Genomic DNA, 15,581 nt, shown 5'->3' with positions numbered 1-15,581 from the left:
ATTTACTATCTAATCCAATAAAAGGAATCGTTTATCATCAAACATACTTAAAATAAAAAATAAATAAATAGGCATAATTAGTTCTTTCTGAAACACAGTATCTTCTCATAAAACTGAAATTTACTATATCTGATTCTGGCAACCAATTTATTTTACTTGTAGGTTAAAAGCTCGCAAAGCTAAAAAAAAAAAAAAAAAAATCTGAAATTATCACAGAATTATTTACTGTTATGTTTTAGACTTTCTTTGTCTCGTCCATCATCAGATACAAGAGGTTCGCATGCCTCGTATATTCCCTAACAAACTATAATAGCCTTATTGAGGGAGATGAATGTGCCTCTTTTGGACCATTTAAGCGTCCGTATAAGTGGTCCAAACAGATGCTCATAAGCCAGATTGACATCTACTCACTGGCCACACTGCAACGGTCGTTGTGTTCTCCGTCGGCGGTTAGTGGTCCCCGTGTTACGAAAGGCGGGCAATGTTTATCGCCGGTACTCCCATCATTTGCCCTTCCGTTTTATCATCCCTAGTGCAGTCGGTGCCAGCACAAGCAGCGCGTTACAGCGATTCGACACCTACTTCGGCAAGTTCTGCCGATAGCGGCAATTCACTACGAAGCGTCAGCTCACAGTGTTGCCCGGCAGAATTACGCACGACCTCTATCGCAGAACCCCCAAGTGAAAGTCAGGAAATGTCACCGGCTGTTCACCACCCGGAAGCACATCCTGTAACCACAACCAACGTTGCCGCAACGAAGTCTTCCAGAAGAGATTTAAAATTTGGAATCGACCGCATCTTGTCTTCGGACATTCTACCTGTTAAACAGAAAGGTGAGTTTCGGTATTTTTAAGACGGATGGGATGAAGTCTGATTGAAAATTTAACATCTTCAAAGGTTACTTTTGTTATGTTATTATTCGAATGACTGAAATAACTGAAATAATGCAGTAATAACTGAAAAAGAGGGGGAGGAATCTATTAGGGCGCTAATACCACAATACGCGTGCAAAATGAAGTCCCGAGGCGAATCTTGCTTTGAAAAAGATCTCAGCATATCTCCCTGATGTGCGTGTGTACTAACCATAAAGTTTTGATCTGAAACTCTGCTAAATCTGACTTACACGGTCGACCGACTGTTTTTGAAAATCTTGAGAGCAATAATTTGGAGCATCCTTACTCCGTCGATTACTGAAACTACAGGAACTTGCAAATGTCCACTTTGCAGATAACTTATAACTCAATTGTCGAATTGCAGGTATCTGCGAAAATACCAGTAGTGGCGTATTCAGGCTCTAGGGAAGGCGACCGCATCGATCACCCCCCCCACCCCATCTTGGAGCCTGAGTAGATTGAAACAAATACTCTGTCTTGTTATTGTATTAATTCAATTACTGTCAACATATATCATCATTGTTATATCACCTCTCTCCCCTAGAAAAAGTGTGGACCCGATGCTGAATTATAATGGCATAGTCATCTGGCGAATACTTTATTTACATACGGTTAACAAACTGTCTAGGAACGCCTTTAAAATTATCGGATGTGCAAGGGTATGTGCTTAACAAATGAATAAGAAGTTGTCCCTGCTATGTGGTACGATAAATAGATTGTGTGAACTATAACACTCTAAATATGCAAAAAAAAAGTGTTAAAATTATATCGCCTGACGAAAAGGAAAAGCAAAGCTGCCTTAAAACTCATGGCATTTTTTGCAATCGCAAAGAATAGGATGAACATAGAGCCCATCCTTTGGGCAGTGGGTCTCCATTATTGCGGAATTTCGAGATACGATGGTTAGTTATACTTGGTTTCGCATATTGTGAGATGGACATTTTGGTAATGTTTTCTAGCTTTACCAAGCAGCAGCAGCAACAACATTAAGTTAAGTTATTAAGTAATCAGGGCCGACCTTCGGCCGGCCCTGATTTCGGTCGGCCCTGATTACTTATGACAAGATCACAGAGATTCGAAATGATTTTTCTTGCATATTTTAGATCACCAAAACAGCAGACCCCTACTTCAATTTCTCTTCTTTTTAGTTCTATTTTTGATTATTTGACCGAACATGACTAAATGTTGGTTTTTATTTAGGATGTGTTTGAGTGACCTCTCAAAGCCAGTCCCCTACCTTTTTTCTTTTAGGAGAGTGGTCAAAGAGAGAGAGAGAGAGAGAGAGAGAGAGAGAGCTACTAATGGTTACTCAGGGGCTTTTTATTGCGACTACTCAAGAATATGCTTATTTTGAGTATGGGATGTACATTTTTGACACAACATGTGAACTTTTTATTATTTTTTTTAAATTCTGTGTGATACCGTTTAAGGCAATAAAACCAACAGAAGAAACTATGTACAGTTGAAGAAATGATGACTGCAAACTTAGAAATCTACTTTAACTCAGGGAACGTACTGCTTTTTAAAAAAAAAAAAGTACCAATTCACTGATTTTTAAATACGAGGTGTCTATAAAATCCATTTCTCTTTACCGTTTTACGAAAATTATGAGTTTAATTAAAAAAAAAAAAAAACATGAATATTTATTAACCAAACTTCGATGTTTGGTTAACTGACCATTTGATTTGATTTGATTTGGATTTTATTGGTCCATTAGCAACTAAGGCTATAATGCGCCAAATTCAGGTCAAGTTAATTGACCATGAACACCAGTCGCCGCACATTTCAAATCTGTCGACTGCACTGAAAAGCATATTTACTATCATGTATGGAGTTATTTTTGTCCTGATACTTTGTGCACCTCTTACTCATTACACCTCATACAAGGAAATCTCTGTGTTCGGAACTCATGAGACACAAGGCCTACTACCAATCCCGCGATTAAAATAGCGTTTGATCAAGATACCAAACGATGATTCTGTAATGGCAAGGAAACCCATCTTGTCTTGAGAAGATGGAACTCCTTGAAAGAATCTCTAGCCAAAACATGTTAAATGTAGCAGGCCCTCTTGCTGTGGCATCTGCAAATATGTAAACATGTATAGTATCTTATGTACAGCAGCTTCAGAGCGTTAGTAAAACTCTGCCTTGGTACACCGTGATAATATAAAAAATTGTGAAAACTGTGTGTGTGTGTGTGTGTGTGTGTGTGTGTGTGTGTGTGTGTGTGTGTGTGTGTGTGTGTGTGTGTGTTTTGTTTAGTTGTTTCTAACCACTTTACCATCAGGAAGGCGATTAACTGAAAAGTCTGCCCAGTGCCCGTCTACACCACGAGAAGGTCGGCCACAACAAGGCGTGAATCGTGGTGGCACTACAATCATTGTCTGCCCTAAAGGACTAAATCCTGCACCCATAGCTGTCCAGACTAACGGTACCAGAAGTACCGGTATATATATATATATATATAGGGTGTCTCAAAAATACACGGCATAACTTCAGGAATGAGTTCCTTATATGTAGAAAATAAAAATATTTTATATCAACATAGTTCCGGAAATGCTTGGTTTCCGAGTTTTGAAGTCTGTCTATCTTCAAACCTTGGTTTCCGAGGTTTGAAGGTTTGAAGGTGATGTGAACACTTAACCGTTCACATCACCTTATAGTAATTGTTCAAAATGTCCACCTTCTGCCTGAATACAGGTCTCACATCGACGTCTCATGGACTCGCGAAGACGATGCCAAATTCCTGACATGTTTAGTATTGTCTCACAACCTGCCACAATTCGATTGCGGAGCGTTTCCACATCAGCTACCGGAGTCGAATACATCAATGACTTTAAATAGCCCCACAAGAAGAAATCTAGTGGGTTTAAATCAGTTCAGTGTGGAGGCCAGGCAGTTGGTCCACCTCTGCCTATTCACCAACCAGGAAACCTTCAATTCAGGTAATTGCGGGCTAGATGGCCGAAATTCCATTCCAACCGAGTACATGGTCGGAATGGAAAACCACCAGATTCTGTCAATACCTTGTGATGAAGGAAATCACCTGCGGGAGATAAGACATTCCGGTTAATAACTCGGGAACCAAGCATTTCCGGAACTAAGTTGATATAAAATATTTTTATTGTCTATATATGAGGAACTCATTCATGAAGTTATGCCGTGTATTTTTGAGACACCTTGTATATTTAACCCCAGGGGCTCACATCTGGTGAGTATGGGCTTGGCGCACCCAGGGTTCTGAGCTGGATATCATCATTCTTCTCTTTCTTGGTGATTCCCTTTTGATTATTCTTCTTCTTCTTCTTCTCTCTCTCTCTCTCTCTCTCTCTCTCTCTCTCTCTCTCTCTCTCTCTCTCTCTCTCTCTCTCTCTCTCAGGGTAATTCAGATTTTTTTTTTTTTTTCGGAAACCATCACAGGTAGTCATAAGTAGGTAAACAAACTAAGTAATATAACATCCATTGGAAATGGACACAAATCAGGTGGTCAGCATCCAAAACTCATACAAATTTACGGTCGTCAGTAGATAGTTACCATTAGATAAAGAAGTAATCCAGGTGAATATCAGCAGACAGAGTTTAATGAATCGTCGTGTTTAGGCGAGAAACATTCAGTAAACCGTGGCACAAAATAAGGTAGATAAGGTAAGGTAGATAACATCATAATAGACATGGTGGAGTAGATGAGATTTTAATGTACAAAAGAGGATCCTGCAGTTGTAGTTTGAATTTGTGTTGTAAAGTAGCAGGAAGCACTAATTTCCTTTCGTTGAAAACTTCAGTAGAGAATTGTTGTAGGGCTTAAAAATATGCAGCGTTTTCAATAAAAACTGATTCATTACTTTCAGAAAATTCTATTACAAATTTCCATAAAATATTTCTTGATTCAGTATAATTGTTGTAGTAATACAATATATGAGAACCATGTTTCTTCTTCACCACAAGAGCAATAATGTTGATAAAGCTATAAAATATTTAAGGGAAAAGGCCTCATGCTACGAGATAGAATGACTAACTCATGCTACGTTAAAATGATGCTTTTGCACTAACCTACAAGTTGATAAAGCCTAATTGGAATAACTTACAATTTATAGATCCATTTCCTGTTAAGACATAAAGAGATGTTTACATTTGGAGGAAAACAACAGTTTAGTTTTCTTCGTTGCAAAAATGACTTGCGAGATAAATGAGAGTGTAACCTGTCCTGTAGCTCTACTATCCAAAGAGTTTGCCAGATGTTTAGTAGTTCATTTCAGATGCGACTCTTTTCTCTTTTAATATCTATTGTTATATTACAAATAACGTCTAAAATTCCATTTGGATTTGCATGTTTTATTCTGTAGGAAAGGCCTTTATATATATCACATGGAGGTCTAGAGGTAAAACTTCGGAAGAGCAGAAGATACTGTTCTGCAGGCCCTAACCATGGCAAGAAGCATGAATCGCTGTAAGGGCATCAGTTTATCTTGTAGATTTTCTAGAGTAGCCCTGTGGAACCAGGATCCGGTGCAAAGGAAACAATCAGAATGAATACTGTACCACATTATAATAAAGAAGCAATGTTTCCCTGTTCAGGCCCACTTGGTACCGGTAATTCTCATAACAGCAGCTGTAAACTTTGTGATCTTTATAATAAGATTGTTAATATGCGGAGTAAAATTTAGTCGATCGTCTAGGAGGATACCTAAATATTTTAGTTGCCGAACTAATGAAATTTGTTTACCTTAAATTTTGATATTTGGCAATCTTGTGTAGTCGAGTTCACCTCGAAATATCATCGTTTTCGTTTTGACTGGGGATATATGACTTGCTCAATTTACCGAATATGAAGTCTGCGCGGTAGCGCAGTGGCATCGTTACCGTCCTCCCCACATCGGTGGAAAAGGCATTCGTTCGAATCCCGTCAATGACGCGAGGAGCTTTTATGGCCTTTTTCCACTTCGTGGTTGAGTTAGTCGGTCTCACGTGACAGCAAGTTCCCCCCTCCCTAGAAACTCGGATTTTTCTTCCAGCAAAATATGCAAATCGACGAGAGAACACACTGCGTGTGTTCTCTCGTCGAACAGAATAGACTTGGGTAGGTGAACTAATGTTCCGGGTGACCTTAGTATGACATTTATTTTGCAAGATTGTGAAGAGTGTTGTTGGTTCTCTGCTCAATATCTAGGCGACACCTGCAAGGGAAGATAAGAACCGGGTTGTCAGCATAGGCGATGATAGTGCTGTAGTCAAGCTGTTGACGAAGCCAGGTATCCAACACAATGTTACAGAAGAGGGGCTCCAGAACTGAGCCCTAAGTGCACCCTTCTAGAACCAGGTTTTGAAAAATTTTGTTGTTTAGAAACAACCTGGATGGACCTATTTAAAGGTAGTTGAATAACTTTGTGTAGCTGTTCTGAGCAATTGGCTCAGCGTAGACAATCGAAGGCGCTTTCGCACCAGAGGGAATCAAAAGTTTCTGCAAAGGAAAAATTTGTTACTTAGACTAATTTTGCTAGAACCTTGTATTGAACTGATCGAGAGTTCAGTTCTGCACAAATACAGGAATCCCCCGACTTACGTAATACTCGACTTCGTAAATTCGACTTTACGTAAGGTTTTGCCGGCCGGTGCAAACTGAAATAAAAGCGTGGAAACGTATTTTGCGTCGCGTAGGAATAAGTATTGTGAAAATATCGCAATGTGAACCCAATAACACATTGTTTTTTTTTTGTAATTCGTTCCAAGATCTCGGAAGTTGAAATTTCCGATATATAACTAAGCTATTTACCTCTCTAAAAGGTCATTTTTATAATGGAGCGCTACCCTTTCATCGTTATCAATACCGTTATAAGAATCAATTTTGAACGGCTTTGTTGATATTTTTTTAAAACATTTCTGGAGGTTGCAACCATAAAACAATTCGCACTTTCCGGTTTATTGGGCTTTTCTATTAGTGTATCTAATTATAATTGGGTATAGTAAACTCAATTTTATTGCATTTGCGATAATCCCGATAACTGGAATTGTGTAGGTTTTCACGTTATTGTGGGTGAAATGTGTTTCCCCTTCAATGAAATCTTCAATCATATAAAAAACATAAATAAATTTTCAGAATCTTATCTTCATTCCTATTTACTTATTACAATTGTGAAGAGAAAGCAACCAACGGAAAGTGCAAGTGGTGACAGTGCTAGGAAACCAAACAAAATTGATTTAGAAACGAAGACATCTTTGTCATCTATTCCCATGCAACAGATGACAAACTTTGTCATCTATTGCACGTCTCATAGGTCTCACTGCTTCGACAGTGAATGCTATTTTAAAGGACAGTGCGAGTGTAAAAGAACATGCTAATTAAAGGATCAACAGTGATCACAAAACAGCGTTCAGGTGCTATAACGAAGACGGAAAAGCTATTAATAATATGATTGAAAATCAGATTCAGAAGCGAGTGCCCCTGAGTCTAATGGCCCATTCAAGAAAAAGCAACATGTATTTATGAAGATAGGATAAGTACAGTGAACGTCAAATCAAGTTCGTGGCAAGCAACGGGTGGTTTAATAGGTTCAAGCATCGCGCTGGTTTCCACAACGTTAAAGTATGCAGTGAAGTCGCCAGTGCCGATTCTACAGCAGCAGAGAAATTTCGTGTGTTCGAAAAACCCCTTCTAAATTTCCACAGCCCTCAACCTCTGCAGCAGCGTACTTATCAGCTGGGGACGTTGATTCTGGCAACGATGCTCGAAAGGTAAAACTTGCTGACGTTATGCCTATCCCCTCCCCCTTTTTTTGTAATTTTATAATTTTGAAATTTTTGTAATATTTCCTACGCATGAGATAAAAAAAAAATTGAATAAATAATTCTATTTACATGTTCGTCGAACATCTCTTTTTTGCTTCAATCAAATTCAGCCAGCATAGTTGCGAGTGCTGCATAAGCTTTTAGGGAAATTCCGACTTACGCATAATTCCACGGAACGCAACCTTACGTAACTCGGGGAGCACAATGAACCTCGTCATGAAAATCATATAAAACGTGAATGTCGTCCTTCTTTTTATTAAATGTTTTTTTAATTTTTTTGAGCGGTTACTTTCAATATTTTCAGTCCAGATGACACTGTGCGAGTTAACATTCTAGGATTCGTTCCAAAAGGATCTCTTACCAATTCAGCCATTGTTCAGGATGTACCTGGACGTCCAACTCATGTCTTATCTTTGAGTACACCTGCACACAGCCAAATGAAATATTTAAAATCGACAGCCAGCAATGCGCTCGGATCAGAGCCTCACCAGGTGTGCCTTTCCGTCATATTCTTCTTTATACTCGATCCGAACCCAAAGATAACGACTCTCACATCATTCGACACACACACCAAATAAATATCACAGTGATTTGGTTTATGAAGTGCGTCCTTACGTTTATATGCATAATTTACTATGAAAAAGATAATCGTGGTAATTAAAATGTTCACCTAGGAATTGATTTTGGTCTTGGGTGACGTTTGTAGTTACAGATATGAACTTTGTGAGCATTTGTACATTCACCACAAAAACACTACACCCTCCAATTATCACCAGTATTGCATGTTGTACCGACATTTAAGAACAAGTTTGAGCTTCTGCAGACCGCTCAGGACCAAAATATCGACGAGGAATATTACAACTTTCTGAAAGTGATAAAACCCAAGAAACCTATAGGTAAAAAGAAATCCAAAGAAGAAAAAATTAGTCAAGAAACACTTCTCATGATGAACCGAAGACGACAAATGAAGAGCAAGGTAAACACTGACAAGGAGAAAATTGAGTATACTGAGTTATGCAAAGCCATTAGAAAGAGACTCAGAAGAGAGGATATAAGAAGATTTAACATAAAAAAAGTAGAACAAGCATTGAGGGAAAACAAAGGACTTAAATCAGCAGCCATGAACCGTAATACAGAAAGACAAATGATACTGAAACTGAAGAATAACGATGGTGTACTTATAAATAGCAGAGAAGGCATAATTCAAATAGCAGAAGACTAGAGAATTACACAAGGAGCAAGGAATGATGCCAGCAGTGGGGAAGATGGATCTTCCCCACTGCTGGCATCATTCCCCTGGAGCATCAGAAAGCTCCAGGGGAAGATGAAGTTACTGTAGAGTTGTTAAAATTGGGAGGAAGAGACATGAGGCTCTTCACAAAGTGCATTAGAAAAGTTGTGATGCCTAAGGAGTGGAATAATGTAATCATAGTTTTGCTGCATAAGAAAGGAAATAAATCAGAAATTGGAAATTATAGACCAATTAGCTTGTTATCCCACATCTAAAAGTTGTTCACAAGGGTCATTACTAATAGATTAGAAAGAATATTTGATGAGAATCAACCGAAAGAGCAAGCTGGCTTTAGGACAGGATTCTCAACTATGGATCACCTTCACGTAATATCACAGCTAATGGAGAAAGCAAATGAATATAAAACACCATTATGCCTGGCATTTGTGGATTATGAAAAGGCATTTGACTCCGTACAGCATAAGGCAATGTTTTGGGCACTGGAAAGACAAGGCATAGATACCCAATATATTATGATTTTGAAGAAAATATATGAGAACGCTACCTCCTTTATTAGACCAGAGAAAGACAGTAGCAAATTTAAAATTGAGAAAGGAGTTCGACAAGGAGACACAATATCTCCGAAGCTTCTGCCCTAGCGTTGAGAAGCTTCTGCTTCTCAACGCTAGGGTAGAGGCAATCCATGGCCGCTTATTGGCAGACGTCGAAAACGATACCTTTTCCTGAATTTCGACCTTCATTTTTTTAATAGCAGAAGCCGAAACACTTGAGTAATCTTCAGCTGGAGCAATTTACAGAATTTAATTAATTTTGCAGAACTTTGCAAGTGGCGCTAAAACGACCAGCTAAATGGTGAATCTAGGTGGTGTTACAATATGCCCCAAATTGCTTGTAAGAAGCTATATCTGCAAACTCCAATATTCACAAAGGTGGTTCTAGGGGGACGAATTGGGTTATTACATGCCTGTGAGTTTGACCAATGTGCCAAGGAGGATAGTGGTGTAAGTGGTTGAAAAGTACTGCTGGATAATTTTGGTTGGAGACTAGCCAAAAGCAACCATATCATGGATTTGTTAAATATATCGTGCCTCACCAATCTGGTTGGTTGCTGTGAGGTTGTTGAGGAAAACTGAGTGAGTAAATATCATTTTGGCATCACATACTTTGATTTCAGTAAGACATTTTATATTGTACCATATATTGTATATGGCTGTTGTATAAATGGGAGGAATGTGACATTGGAGGCGGGTTGTTGCTCTGGATGGGGATGGTTAAGTGGCAGGAGAAAAAAAAAAAAAAACATTTAAAAGTGGTTTAAAATGGCCACTGTGGTCGGTGGCCATTTTAATGGATTAATGTGGTCGGTGGTTCCGCGGGGGCCAGTGTTGAGCCCCTTGCTGTTTTTAATATTTATTAAAAACAGCAATTTATTAATATTTATTAAAAACAGCAAGGGGCACGGTACGTAATATTATACTGTACTGTATTTGATAACGGCACTTAGACCTAAATGAATGTCAGATGAGCTGATGAGATTAGTGGCAGTGAAGAAAATGCATGGGACGATTATATATCATCCCATGCATTTTCTTTCCGTGCCCCATGATAGATAATCATGGGACACAGAGTCCTACATAAGTATAAACTAGTCTGCAATCAAGAGATTGGGGGGGGGGGGGGGGGTTAGGCAAGCTAAAGTAGATTATGAGGGATCTTTGAGCCTAAGAATTCAAAGAAAACTAGCAAAGAATTCTTTGTTTGTGTTAACTCTAGAAGGAAATGTATTGATCCGCCAGATACCCTGGAGGAATTCGAAATATGCAACAGGAGTAGCGTCATAAGGCAATCACAACAGATTTTTAAAGGTAGACCATGCCAGACCAACTGCTGTGAGGCCTTTAGATGTAAAGATAATTTTGACATTATTTACTTAGATTTCAGTAAAGCTTTTGATACTGTTTTACATGAATAACTGCTGTTCAAATTGGAGCAGTGTTGCATTAGAGGCAGGTTACTGTTGAACAAAGGGAGGTTGAGTGGCAAGAGACAAAGATGTTATTAATGGCCACCGTTCTTCATGTATTAAGGTTATTAGTGGAATCTCCTAGGTTTGGTGTTTTGGGCCACTTACTGTTTTAATATTGATGCAGATATTTCAAGTTTCGTGTATAAGTTTGCTGCTGTTGCCGATTCAAGAGTGGAAACATTGGTTAATGACAGTAATTTGGGTATGGTGCTTCAAAAAGAGCTAGATAAACAGATATCTAGATAAACTAGAAATCAGATGCGTTTTAAAATGGCAATTGGCATTTATCATTACTAAGTGCAAAGTTGCCATGGCCGAGTGGTCACACATACACACAAAAGTAAAAAAAGAAAAAAAAAAAAGAAGACCGGTGTTGTGATATAGCAGACAGATTTTTCGCATTTACTAATATTTTTGATAGAAAATGTCAGTAAATAAATTCGACTTGTTTTTGTGCAAATTAATCGATGCATATTTTGCCATGTGCAAATTCGCTCATGAAGTGTTAACACCCAACCAACACCCAACCAACAGCCAAAAGTCAGTCTCTGGTTCTGCTATAGCAGAAGAGTGAAATTTTGCTGGCTGACTGTTCTTATTTTTTGTCTTCCGCGGTATTTACACTCTGCTGACAGTTCTGTTCATCACTCATCACTCTAATCTTCTTCTTACGTAATAGCTGACAGTAACAATAAATAACATTCGCCCACCCAACAACATGCCATGATGATTTTTCCCCCGCCCATGCAGGATTTATATGTAGGATTTAATGTAGGACATGTAGGATTTATATTTTGTTAACTTTTTTTTAACTCTTATAGATTTTAATTATTTATTTATTATTATTTTTTTTGTTTCATTACTGACAAAATTTGAGATAAAAAGTTTTTCCTTTCTTGTGTTTGTTATTCTTCAAAATCGAATGAAAGAAGCGTGAAAAAGAAATTAATTTTCTTTAGAATATCTCCGTAAAGTAGAAATATAAGACGCATTACGAACCAAGATTACATTAAGGCATTGTGCTAAGAATCCTAATTTGTACCAAAAAAGTTTTGTGGGATCTAGTTTGACTGCAAGGATTTCTTCTTGGAAACCAGTTGGAAAAACGGTTCCGAGTCTCCGTCATAAATGAAAGGATGAGTGAATCGGTTTGTATGCGAAAACTAAGTTTTCATAAAACGCTGTAACCCACAATGAGGTAATGACCTCGAAAATAAAAGAGTAGAACGAAATATGCATGAATGCTTTCACTGTCCACTTCCAGAAATCACTATAGTTCAGTCGTCTTAACTTACTATACGTCAGTTTAAATTCTCATTTTTAAAGGTTACAAGAATTGCTTAAATGATGATGTTTGCAGACATACCCCATATCGTATGTAAGGAAATTCCTTTAAAATGAAACGTGTCGGTACTTTTGTCATTTAACTTTTTCTTGTTTTTAATGTTAACGTCGATTTTTTCCTGGATTTTTCTCGTACGTAAAAATGCATATGAAACTTAATATATTTTTAGGTCACTTGCCACGGAGTGAAAACAGTCCATTAAAGTTCCTCGTGTCATCGACGGGATTCGAACCCAGGCCTTTTCCACCCGGTGTGGGAAATGCATATGAAAGTGCTCTCATTGGAAGGTATGAGTACCACCGGTCCTGCGGTGTATTCTGTTTCTTTCTTAAGCTTTATCCCATATACTTCTTGGTGAGCTTTTTTTCGAGCTCTGTCTCTTCACTTTTTTCCGCTGTGGGACAAATCCTAATCCACTCCGCTTTCTTTCATACCCTTCTTCACCGTTTCACACCAGGTTTTCTTTGGTCTTCCTCTTCGTTGTACCCTCTCCATTAGCTGTTGAGATGTTGTTGTTGTTGAGATTGAGGTTTAATGGCACAAGGTATTTCAAAGAGTTGCTGTGTTCATAGTTTTTCTGCCTTCTTACATTGTATGGCCCGTTGTACGATTATCACTCAAAAAGTCATCTACCTCAGTAATAAAGAAATAACAGGAATGGAAATACAGTACTGTATTTCATTACTTATAATGCAGTACCAAAGGAACGGGATGCAAATGATAATTTTGACATCATATGCGCGTATTTAGAAAAGCTTTTTTCGCTGTTCCACACGAAAGACTCTTATAATAAATTGAAGTAGCGTGGCATCAGGGGAATATTACTACAATGGATAAAGGGACGGTAGAGCGGCAGAAGACAAATAGTTATAAATGGGCTCTGCTCCTCGTGAGTGGAGTCCCTAAGGGTTCAGTGCTAGGAACCTCATTGTTTACAATATTTACAAACGACATTGATGAAGGAATATCAAGCTTATTGTCTAAGTTTGTAGATGATACAAGGGTTGGCATCAGGGGAATATTACTACTATGGATAAAGGGACGGTTGAGCGGCAGAAGACAAATAGTTATAAATGGGCTGTACTCCTCGTGGACTAATGTTATTAGTGGAGTCCCCAAAGGTTCAGTGCTAGGAACCTCATTGTTTACAATATTTACAAACGACATTGATGAAGGAATATCAAGCTTATTGTCTAAGTTTGCAGATGATACAAGGGTTGGCATGATGGTTAATGACAGGAATTACAGCAGCAAGACCTGCAAAAATTAGGCAGATGGGCTAGGAGTTGGCCATTGGAGTTTGACATTGGTAAATGCAAGGTACTGCTTATAGGCAGGAATACCACACTCAAGGAGGTGGAGAATAGGGAAGACCTAGAGATAATTGTGCAGTGCAACATGACGTTCTCTGAGTTGTGGACAGGTTGCTAGGATAGCTCACGTGGTTCTGTGAATGATATACAGGAACTTTGCAGGTGAGGACGGTTGTTGTTGTTGTAATAGGGTTTTAGGAACATCAACTGTTGTAATAAGGTTTTAGGAACACTAAAGCCATATTGCTCTGTGTATATTTCCGGTAGTCTCCGTGGGTAGCAGAGTGGTATCGTCACCATCCTCCCCACGCCGGGTGGAAAAGGCCCGGGTTCGAATCCCATCGATGACGCGAAAAACTTTAGTGGGCTTTTTTCACTCTGTGGCTGAGTTAGTCGGTTTCAGGCGTAGATCTCAAGGTTTTTTCGTCCAGCAAAACAGGCAAATCGACCAGAAAACGCACGCAATTTACAGACACGAATACGCGTTAATGTAATCATTTACGGGTAACCCTAATATAATACTGTAATTAGATTTTTTATTTGTGTATATTTCCGGTATATAAAGGATAAAATGAAATCGGTTTATATGAAGTTAAAGAAAGTAATGCGAGTCGATTGGAGGATCAAGGGAAAATCTCTTGATCGTCTATATAAATGTGTTTGTATACCTATCATGGTATATGTTTGTGGGGCGTGGGGTTATAGAGTGAACAATAGCCAAGTTCGAAGGAGTCTCCTTTCTGCACAGAGATTTGTCCTGCTCGGAGTGAAGCGGGCCTATAGAACTGTCTCAAACGATGCTTGCAACTTGTTGAAGGCAAAGAACCTATTGATTTAGTAATTGCCAAGAAATCTTTAGAGTATGCCACTAAGAAAAACTTATGTATTGAAATTATGGATATGAAGTCTTGTATAGATATGACAAGACAGTATAGTAGGTTAGATCTAAAGGAGGAGAAAAAGAGGTTACAAGTTGAATTATGTAGCCAAAGGTGGGACGGTTCTGAGTTCGGCCGTGTCACTCACGAGTTTATTCCTGGAGTTGGCACAATTAATAAGATGAAGTTAAAACATTGGCCTAGTCTCAGCATGTTTGTGGCTTAGAAAAAGATTGATAGAGCTTGGAGTAGAGTCTAATGAATAATCTACATGTGGGTGCACTGTGGATATGGAGCACATTATGAAATATTGTCCAAGGTATGATGATATAAGAAGAGAATTTGTAGGAAGGCTTGGCACGGACTTATATAGCTGCCATGAGCATTTTCAAAGTAAAGTGAAATGGGTGCCGTTCACTTGAGAAGGAAGGGAGAGGAATTGTAAATATGTATATATGTAAATAGTGAGTTTATATTTTAGAAGTTTGTGAGTTTTTAAACTTTACAGATTTATGTTATGAGTTTTATGATATAGAAAAATATATATAAAAAGTATAAAATTTTAAATATGCAAAAATATAAAATTTTAAATATAAAAAAAACATTATAAAATAATAAAATGTGGGTTTTATAGCGTTGAAAGTTTTATACATTTTTTTTTTTTTTTTTAGAAACAAATTGTCTCAACGAGTTGTAAATGCATTGAGTTCATGATGATTTTGAGATTCAAATGCTTTAAATTAAAAGTTTAAAAAAGAGAGTTAAAGTTTAGATAGTAGAGATTGGCCTCCACGGGGCAGGGGCGGTAACGTGCCCTCCAATGTCTGACTTTTCAGATGGGAGAATGCGACTAAAGATCGAAAACTAATATTTTCCATTACAAGAGCAATAAAGCTCTTGTAATGGAAAAGCACACTATTACTGCGCTGCCCTTGCAGCGCAGTAATAGTGTGCTTGTAGATAATGAAAATGTTTATATTCTCTATCTGTGTGGTAGCACAGTAGTATCGTCACCACCCTCCCCACAGCGGGTGGAAAAGGCAAAAGGCCTGGGTTCGAATCTCGTCGATGACCCGAGGAACTTTAAAGGA

The 15,581-nt window shown here is 38.3% G+C and overlaps 1 protein-coding gene across 1 annotated transcript in view; it reads left to right on the top strand.

Annotated features, from left to right (window-relative positions):
• Positions 1-454: 454 nt before the first annotated feature.
• Positions 455-15,581, top strand: part of LOC150089850 (H2.0-like homeobox protein) — a 37,256-nt gene continuing 22,129 nt past the window's right edge. Inside the window, exon 1 of the mRNA XM_090368862.1 lies at positions 455-833. Coding sequence (XP_090224988.1) covers positions 482-833 — 352 coding nt within the window. The 5' untranslated portion in view covers positions 455-481. The remainder of the gene's footprint in view (positions 834-15,581) is intronic.

The sequence above is a fragment of the Mastigoproctus giganteus genome, chromosome 2 (genome assembly GCF_048544385.1).
Source record: "Mastigoproctus giganteus isolate SK-2022 chromosome 2, ASM4854438v1, whole genome shotgun sequence".
NCBI lineage: Eukaryota > Metazoa > Arthropoda > Arachnida > Uropygi > Thelyphonidae > Mastigoproctus > Mastigoproctus giganteus.
Note: the sequence above shows the minus strand (reverse complement) of the source record. Positions and strands in the feature narration are given on the sequence as shown.